Source organism: Lissotriton vulgaris, chromosome 5, assembly GCF_964263255.1.
Source record: "Lissotriton vulgaris chromosome 5, aLisVul1.2, whole genome shotgun sequence".
Classification (NCBI taxonomy): Eukaryota; Metazoa; Chordata; class Amphibia; order Caudata; family Salamandridae; genus Lissotriton; species Lissotriton vulgaris.
Window position 1 is genome coordinate 1,602,658,040 of NC_141693.1, and position 10,102 is coordinate 1,602,668,141.

At 46.4% G+C, this 10,102-nt stretch overlaps 1 protein-coding gene across 1 annotated transcript in view; it reads right to left on the minus strand.

The window, feature by feature from the left end:
• REC8 (REC8 meiotic recombination protein) overlaps positions 1-10,102 on the minus strand; it is a 579,900-nt gene that overhangs the window by 364,312 nt on the left and 205,486 nt on the right. Inside the window, exon 12 of the mRNA XM_086920433.1 lies at positions 9,851-9,997. Within this exon, the coding sequence (XP_086776559.1) occupies positions 9,851-9,997 (147 nt within the window). The remainder of the gene's footprint in view (positions 1-9,850; positions 9,998-10,102) is intronic.

Here is a 10,102-nt window from a genome sequence, read left to right on the forward strand (position 1 = left end):
AGACCTAGAAGAGGCCATCTATTGCCTATTGGCTTTGGCCTGTCATTATTGCTTATAGTAGAGGTTGGATCCTGTGGTCCTGACTTTATATTACACATTGGTATGGTTTATGTAGGTACTCTGACAGAGCTAAGGGTTATTTCATCCTTCTCAGGCGTACAGGCCCAGAACTAGAGGGACTCCATTTTGATGGAGCTGAGAGGCTTCAGGGGTAAAGGTAAAGTTTATAGTTAAGGCTGTTGACTGCTAGAGGAAAACCAGTCAGGACTGCTTCTTATCCGAGGAATGTGTTTGTCTCTTGGGCCCAGACGTAACAAGCAGCTGGGCACTGCAGTTGCGCAAAGAGCTCTGGAGCAGGCACAGGAATTCGGTGGGAGGCAGCCCTCTGTTGGAAATTTCCATGAGGGGAGAGGAATCCATATTAGCGAGCTGCAGGAGAGGAGGAGTGGTCAGTGCAGTCTGGAGTCAGTGCAGTTTGGTTCTTGCAGAGGAGAGAGAGAGCAGGATGTCTGCTGGAGCTGCAGAATGCAGTGCAGTTCTGGAATGGAGAAAGAAGGCAGATGATTGCTGAAGCTGAAGAGAGAGCAGTGCAGAGAGCATCAAAGCAGATGGAGGAGCTAAGGCTGTCAGCTGGAGCAATTGAACCAGAGGCGTGGTGTTGTGGTGACGGAGGGAGAGACAGAGAGAGACCTGATCCCACCAGAGTCAGAGAGAAATCTTCCTTCCAATAGGTGAGGTAGTTTAAACTAGTCCCCTTTACAATTACACCTTAATCTTGTCCTTATTCCCTAGGCTATTGTATGTCTAAACCTTTTCTTTCAGCGGTGTGTTAAAAGTTCCTGTTACCCCGCAGATAACCTTGTACTGTATGTCTAATCCTTTTCTTTCAGCGGTGTGTTAAAGTTCCTGTTAGTCATAGAGACCCCGCAGATTTATGTATGTGTATTTTATCATTGTTAAAATAAAACTTCCCCAGTTCTTAGTGAACCGACATGTGCCTTGTATTCTTGTTCAATCAGGGTAACCTGGTCTTCTAGTCAGACATTGTTTGCATGAACGGATGCGAATCCCGATCAGGTAAGGAGTGACTGAGCAAGTAGGGAGAGAGGGAACATTTGATGCCAAGAGCAGAAGGTACATAATTCAATTTGGAAAGCTGTTCTAACTCCTAATATTGTAGTAGCAAGCCCTTAGTGAATAGAGAGAGAGAGACTTCCCAACATAGAGAGACAGAGAGCTGAAGGTATTCATAGGAAAGTGGTCGTCATTGGTAAGTGGCGTTAGTGAGAGCACTGATTGTGGTCAGTGTGTATACCCGCAAGATTGCGGCTTGAGTGAGCACCGGGGGGACACGGTGTGTAATGAGATCGCCTCTAGGGAAAGTGGCGTTAATGAGAACACCAGGTAGGAGACTGGTGCTTAGGTCCGCCGGATTGTGGACCGGATAAAGAGTGAGCACTGGGGCTACAGCCCAGTGTGTAGGCACGCCAGATTGTGTGTCGAGTGAGCACTGATAGTGATCAGTGTGTAATGGTAGATAATCAGAACTGCCCCAGGGTAGATTAGTCTGGACCCATGTGGTCGCGAGACTATGAGGTATGAGTGTGGTGTAGGGCATGGATGTCCTTAGTAATCAGTGAGTATTCTTAGTATCCCTATAGATTTAGTGGTGTTTCTGATGATATGAGCTTGTATATTGCGAGTTCCCCATCCTCAGGTAGGTACCCAGGTGCCTGGATAGATGGTCCTGAGGAGGGAGGTGGTTACGTTCCGCCTGGGTTGGAGGGGCTCTCAGGAGCTGATCCCATCTAGTCTAGAACCCGGTCGTTACAGCACCCAGCTATTAAGTGATTTGCAGGGATTTTGAGCCTCCTGCTGGGACTTAAATCAGGTTCCCCAGCTTTAATGTTGGCCTCTGTAACTGTATGCAACATACGCTCTTCTTTGCTTATAATTCTTTAAATGTGAAGAAGGCGATGTCCACATGTAAATAAAGTTGCAAAATGAAAGCCTACTGACTGAAGGGACTACCTCTATGCTGTCATGGAGCGTTTCGGCCTGGGAACTGGCTATATCCACTGGACTAAGGTCCTTTACGCGGAAGCGATTGCGAGAGTAAGGGTAGGGCCGGCGGTGTCCCTCCGATACCCGGTGGAGCGGGGCACTCGGCAGGGCTGCTCCCTATCACCGCTCCTTTTTGCACTGGCTATTGAGCCGCTAGCGGCTGCGGCCCGAACGGGGCGGCACACCCGCGGAGTACCGACCCGTGACGGACATCATTTCATCTCGCTGTATGCCGATGACTTATTACTATTCCTCTGCGACGGTGGTGAGGACCTACGGAGGGCGGAGGCTCTACTTGAGAGCTTCGGAGAGATGTCAGGCCTGCGGGTCAACTGGCCCAAGACGAGCTTGTTGGAGGGCACTGCCCAGCCGCAACACCAGTCGGAGGCGACCTGGAACCCTACCTGCATGAAATACCTGGGGGTCCACATCTACCATAAGTCGGAAGACTTACTTGAGGGCAACCTGGGACGCTGTGTGCGTGGACTGAAGGGCTGTATGTCCTTCTGGTCCACATTACCACTATCAGTAGCGGGCCGGATTTCCCTACTAAAGATGGTAGCCCTACCGAGATTACTGTACTATTTCCGGACGCTCCCAATCTGGATACCTGGCTCCTTCTTTAAGCTCCTTAAATCTCAGATCACATCGTTCATTTGGGGAGCGGGACGATGCAGAGTAGCGCTGGCCACGCTCTCTCGCCCGAAAGACGAGGGGGGTTTGGCGGTGCCAGACTTTGAGCTCTATTACCTAGCGGCCCAATTACAGGTCTTCACGCAGGAGGTAGCGAGGGTATTTCGGGGCCCAGAGGACGAAAGTTCGCGGGGAACGCCCAGGCACGTCCTGGCGTACATAACCCTCCAGCAGCGGCTGGACAGTCGGGATTTGTCGCTGGAACAGCGCACGTACCGCCAATGCTGGAACCGGGCCCAGAAGAGAGCGGGCACCCAGCGCCCCTACGCGCCTGAGATACCACTGGCCATGCTGACGGCACTACCACATGGCGGCGACTGGTCGAGCCTGCAGGAATGGGAGGAAGCGGGAATACAGGTAGTTGGGGACCTCTTTGAAAGTGGTGCACTGCTCCCGTTCCAGGAGTTAATAGAACGCTTCGGTATCCCGAGAGGGGGATTTCTGCTGCACGCAGCGGTAACCAGGGCGATGCACGCCACTGGGGCGCGGGGCTTGGGGAACCCGAGACGGCAGCGGTGTGCCAGTACACCATGATGGCGGCGGGCACGATTAAGGCGGTTACATGCCTGTATAATCGAATGGTTAGGGAGAATATCCCTCCTCTCACATCCCTAAAAACCAAATGGGAGGCGGATCTGAATAGGGACATACCGGACACGACCTGGGCACAACTTGTCCGTAGGGCTCGCAACAGCACAAGGAACGCCAGGTTCCAGCTGATCCATTACTATGTATTGCATAGGGCGTACATGACCCCAGGTAGAATCAGGCGGTATTTTGGCGATGACACAGCAGCCTGCCCCCGGTGCCCGGAGGAGGGGGCTGAGTTGGTGCACATGCTATGGGCGTGCCCGGCCCTGCGGGACTTTTGGCAGGAAGTAGGGGAGGTGCTGAATGAGGTGACTGAACGATCGATAGAGTACGGACCGGCCGAATGTCTTTTGCACTGGTTTCCCCACACCCCCAAAAATAAGCTCACGAGTAAGTTCATCGACATGGGGCTGATGGTAGCTAAGAGGGAGATCACCAAGAACTGGAAGGCGAGGCTGGGGCCTACTCCACGTAGGTGGCGGCAGGAGTTTCTGAAATGGGCCACGGCTGACAGCACACATAGATACCAACTTGCGCGCAGGACCCCTAACCAGACAGCGGCTGACACTGCGACCGCATGGGAAGTAATGGTGCAGGCACTCAGGGATAGCGAAGCTGACGCAGAGGAGGAGACTCCCGGGGTAGAGGGCACGGAGGAGACGAGTTAAGGCCCCAGGAACAGCAGGAATATGGGGAGCATGAAGCTAGCAGCCCAGGGATGGTACTTGCGTTGCCTTAGGCGGGTGATGGTGGGCGGGATGGGATGGGATGGGGGGGGGGGGGAGTTTATGGATTAGCGCAGGGGAGGGGAGTTGGGGACTAGCGCGTAGTTTAGTAGGACTATAAAAGTAGACATACACTTAATCCGGACACTAACCACTCCTCTATATGGAACGTCAGGCATGGATGTGCAGAGGCTTCAACGCCGCCCAACCCCCGGGTTGTGGGCCGGACGGCTGTGTACTGATTGGAGAAATGTATTATATATCTGCGGACACTTATGATGCTACTGCTATGTGTGTATTGGCCTGTACAGGTATGTCTACAATAAAAATTGTTTAAAAAAAAAAAAAAAAATGAAAGCCTACTGACAACATAGCAAAACGTAACTGCGTGAAGAAAATAAGAAAAGCATTTGCAATGCAATAGGTCTCAAATTGACGCTAGTTTGAGCTATTGGCATTGTAAATGACAATGCCTTTTGGTTTTTAAAACATACATAAAAGGCGTTGTCATTTATGATGGCAATAGCTTAACGACACCTAGTGCATTGAAAATGCTTGTTAAATCCTGCCGCCCCAACACTGTTGTCTGTTCAACAGTTTGCTACTGCATTCACAAACCCTTGATTTATTTGATTGTTACTCGCAATTAGGAGGGAAGTCCCTTTCACGCTCCCTCCTATCTGTAATTCGAAATGAGTCACAAAACTAGGATGTATATAAATCGCAAAATGCTGTTTTGCTGTCTCAGTAGTGTTCAAACATCAGTTCCTTAATTTCTCATAATCAGTCCTATGCCAAGATTAATACTGTAAACAGATGTTTACACACCCGGAAGTAGCAGGTCTTTGCTCGTAGGTGATACAGAGTGCCACCACTGTCGCCTCCATATAAACAACAGCTAAGACTAAGACTCATCAAAACAATCGAATGTCTCCCACTCCAAGATGGCAACTGTTCGTACAGGCAGTGGTAAACCTGAGACCGGAAAATGTTATCACAAGCCTGACCAGAACCCGTCACAGGACATCTCCACTGAAACGGTCCTTCGTGCAACTGAAAGACTCACTAGAGGCGCGAGGAACTTCCCAGGTGGACTTCAGCGCTGGTGAACCGGGTTTGAGTCTCGGCAGGGGCGCTTAACATCCTGTGGAGCGAGGCCACTAAAGTTAAAGCATGCCGTGTTTGAAAGTGAAAGCGGGCAAAAACCCATTACAGAAAAGTTAAAGCATGCCGTGTTTGAAAATGAAAGCTGCCAGAAACCCATTAAAGAAAAGTTAAAAGCATGCTGTGTTTGAAAGTGAAAGCGGCCAGAAAAAAACAATAAATAAAAGTTAAAGCATGCAGTGTTTAAAAGTGAAAGCAGGCCGAAACCCAATAAAGAAAAGAGGGCTTACAAACTAAAACAAGCTGTCGCCATCACGCTTTCACTTTAATGGAAAAAAAAGGACCTACAAAGACTAATGAAGGAGACCGTGTCACGCCACAAGCAAACAATCCAGTCTGGATGGGCTGTTGCAGAAGGAGACAGGGCGGTAACAAAAAGGCCTCACTTTTCAATCGGAGGCCAGCGTTTAACATAAATGATGACGCCAGCCAATCAAAATGATGGACGTGGCTACAAGTCCACTACAGAAATGTTTTCGATCACATTAAGCCCTGCAGATCGAGGAGCGCATGAGCGCTCCAGCGCTAGGCGAGACCTAAAAAAGGTAACGCTCGCTTTAATTTCAAAGGTGATTTTAATTATACTTTTCAGATCTAATCTAGAGATTGCATGATATAAAAACCAAAGATAAAAAGCAAAGAAATAGCTTTGAAAAGGAGACAGACGCTATAAAGGGAAGCATAAGGAATAAATCGTAAAGTCTTCATTGGCTACAGACGCTGCCATGTTGAGAGAAAGCAAATAAATAATAAGGAGTCACATGCTGACTTGCAGCTGCCACAGCAAGCACATAAATAACACAATCTTTTAAAGCTTTGCAAATGAAACAGACAAATGAAAAACAATGAGCGGACTGAAGCCCCCAGATTGAACATAACACGTCTCGAAGAGACAGAGCATGCGCTGTCAAGGCAAGAGCTAAAAATGAGTGTTCTCTTACCCTCATGTATCATGACCACCGTAGACCTTACTTTGAAAGAAATGTGCATCACTAACATCTTGCCTAGAGGAACAGAGTCCTTGTTGTTCCCACCACAGCCAGAATCTGATACTTCTAGAGCAACAATCATGTCTGAAGAAAGGTTTTCAAACATTCCTTTATCTACTAAGGTATATGTCAAAGCATATGTCTGGTAAACATTACTGTTAAGACTAAAAAGATCAATCTTGTAAGCAGGAAGGGTTTCCCATCATTATCAACATCGCTGCCAATTTGGAAACCAAATGTATTGAAGCCTTTTTCTAGACTTTAATGGGTACTGACATGTTTGGTATTCTATCATTGAAAAATGCATTCTCTTACTACATTTCCTGCACACCACGGTTCTTGAAGCACTAGTGGTACTGTTTCCTAGAAGTCCGGAATTACCACACCGAAAAGACTTGAGTCTCAATGGTTGTCTTATATGGGGAGGATTTCTCAGAACTACGATTTGATAATTGATTTTTGCTTTATTTTGTTTTAGCAGTACATTTTTGTGATCCACCAGAAACTTTAATGTCTTTAGCACAGTCCACTGTAAGCACAATCCCCTCTTCTATGAATATCACTTCCTTGAAATATGGATTTTTAGCGAGCAGTTTTTATTAAATGCAAGGGTTGTTAGTGCGCTGGATAAGTTGGACGTCGCATAACTCCCCAAACTTGCACGTACTGGATAGTACTCAGACTTGTTTTATAATTGACATTTTTACTTGCATCTTGCCAAAAAAGAGCTACATTCTCTATTTCACCATTCTCTCTATTAATCCTTCTTCAAAATGATCATCCACATTTTTTTACGCTGGTTGGAATACATCCGTAGATTTTCTGGCAAAATGCTCTCGGGTTTATTCTTGAAGACTTTCCCTTCCACTTCCAGGTCATAAAGAAAAACATGCTGATTTCTCAAAGGGGAAATCATTTCACCTCCTTTGGCGGTTGGATAAGATTCAAATAGTTTGACCCAATGTTTTCAAGGTGAGAGGAGTTCCTGTTTCATTTGGAAACAGTGGTAGTTGAGACATGCACGCTGCAGCCATGGAAGCAAGCATTCCAAGGTGAAATGGGAGGGCAATACACACATATGAACTATGGGAAGGCCCTATACTGGAGTAATATAAACTTCAGTAATAAAGACTATATTCTGCAGTAGACAAATACTAAGAATAATGAATACATTTATGATGCTTGAAGTTTGAAGAGACGTTATCGGCTGTAGATTACACAGAAACCTATGGGAAAAGTTCATAAACAAATGTAACACCTAGCTCAGTACCCCTTACTAGTTTTCATAACGTAGCAGAATAAAATACGAGTTTAAAGTAAAAAAAAAAAAATTCACAGTGCTTTACGAATTGTTAATCACTACCGGCCTTGTAGAAAACATCCAAGCGCACGGGGGGAGAACACAAAGGGATTTCCAGCTACACCAGGAGCCGCTACAGAGGGCAGGCATCCAAGAAGCATTAACACAACGATATGCTCTCAAGGAGAGCGATAAAAGACAAACCAGATCACATTGGGAAGAGACTATCAGTCAGAGAACACTGCCATGTGTGAGGAGAAGGGCCTTTCTCTGCCAAAGCACTCTAAGAAGGAACAGTGCCCATGCACCAAGGATTTGCTTCACTTCAGAAAAGGTGAGCCAAGAATAGCTTATTACAAGGTGCTCAGATCGATCCTTTGCCACCAGATAGGGAAAACACTCTGGTGAGATCCGCTTTCCCTCCTCAGAAAGTGTATCCAAGCAGCACAGAGCACACACAACAAGACCCAGCGTCCTGGTTGCGCCAAGGTCAGGCAGGTCGCAGCCAATGGCATTGCAGCAGTGCCTCCAGCATGGCAGTAATGTGAAGAGCAGGCAGATATTTGCTGGGCCTCACTTCTTCATGTGTTATGAGTGCAACATGGTGAACCGCTGTCGCAAACCACTCCAATAGGACATTCAACAGCATAGGGGCGCAGTGGAATTCAGGAGATGAGCACTGTGGCTGAAAGAACAACAATTCAGTCAATTGCATTCCACTCGGCAAAAGTATAGCATTGGTGGGCGCCACAGCAGACCGACTGAGTTGACGGAAGGTGATCCAAAAGTGTGGGGTTGGTGTCAGTGCTGCCTCCACCACAGCTATTCTCCAAGTTGTCTTCATCGCCAGTGATAGGCATGATGTAAATAAGCAAAGCACTTCAACATGTTTTATGCAGAGTATTTCAACAAAACCACCAACAGCCGCCTGCCAAAGCTCTCAGTTGCTCATTCTGATGGACCCTAGAGCAACACCTTAAATGTTAAAGGTGATCAGGGATAAATAAGGGAATGGGGAAGAAAGAGAAATAAAATGGAACAACAGTAGTACACCAAAGATAAACAAACCTAGGGGAAACATACTTAGGTAAGAACTCTCTGACCACATGGCTAAGACAAGGGTACAGATCTAGAAATTACTACTTTGTTTAAATGATAGGGCTATTTATGAAGGCACTGACCTGAGCTTTACATGCCAGTCAAAGGAGAAGGCCGGAGATAAATCTAATATGTTTATGAATTTATCAAGTGCAACATTACCAGACAATCCCAGGCTCTAGGTGCCAACACATAACATACAAATTAAACAGATCAATGAAAAGGACTGAAAAACTGAAATATCAAAGCCAAGAGGATCAGCCTTGATTTGTCTCTTGGGAGATCGTTCCAAAGCTTAGCACCTATAACTTTCAATTATTTCTCCTTAAGCCTCGAAGGCCCCAGTTTAAAATGTGTAGTTTCCTTTGTTAGAACATAGCAGTCTGGTGAGCTGACGGGAAGTAAAAGTGAAGTCAGCCAAATAAACTGGTGCTTGTCATGTAAAGAGTTTCATACCAGCGTCGGGCATCAATGGTGCATCTGTTTTTCTAAGGCGAGCCATACTAATTAATTTCTTGTATGTGTGACATGATCATGCTTATTATTATTAAGTCCAAGACATATGGGGTCTGCTCTTTTTGGATTTTGAAGATCTTGTTTATGGGAAGGCCTAAATAGTCATTTAGTGGTGAATTCTAGAAAAGACAAAAGCTTAAATGAATAGTTTACAATTGTTGGAAGCTAGCAATGAACAGACGATGGCTACAGCATATAGGTGCTGAATGCAAAATTGACAATGGCCTAAACTTGTGGGCTGAAAGGCACATTGGCATCAAACATGATTCCCAACATTGAAAGCAACACAAACCAGTGTGGAAAAGACTGAAGCCTGGAGCCCTACTCAATAGCACTAGGCCAGTTTTGTTGGCATTTAAGCAAATGCTATTGGTGTGCATCAAGTCTTTAATAGGTAAATAGTCCTCAAACAGATTTACCATATTGGAATTATTACTGAAATCGATCAGTAGCTGGATATCATCAAAGTAAAGGTCACATGTGGTGCAAGATGTTTTAAGAAGCTACACCAAAGGAAACAGTGAGGGTCATGGGTAATGCAATAGTCTAAAGGCACAGATTTGGAATAGGATCTTCTTAACAAAAGATTGTGAGCGCATATTTAACCAAATCCATGCCTTTCCAGAACCTTAGGTTAATTTCACTACTAACAAAATTGAATTAGATATGGTGTTACAGGCCGGGGTCACTCCACTACCCCTGGAACTCACCCTTGTCTGGCAGTGGGCCTGTGGATCTCCAAGCAGCTGCCTTATCACCTCCGGCGGGATCTGTGTTACCTGGTCAATGAAGCGTAGTTGGCGGCGGCGTCTCCGTGGACCAGCTCCTGGTAGCTCATATATATCCGGGAGCTCCAACTATAGGGAGAAGTTGAAAAAGTTCTTTAGTTCAGATAAAGGTCAAGGCCTCTAGGCGATGACCCGATATCATGCATGTACAATGGTGCGCATGTTTAGACTACA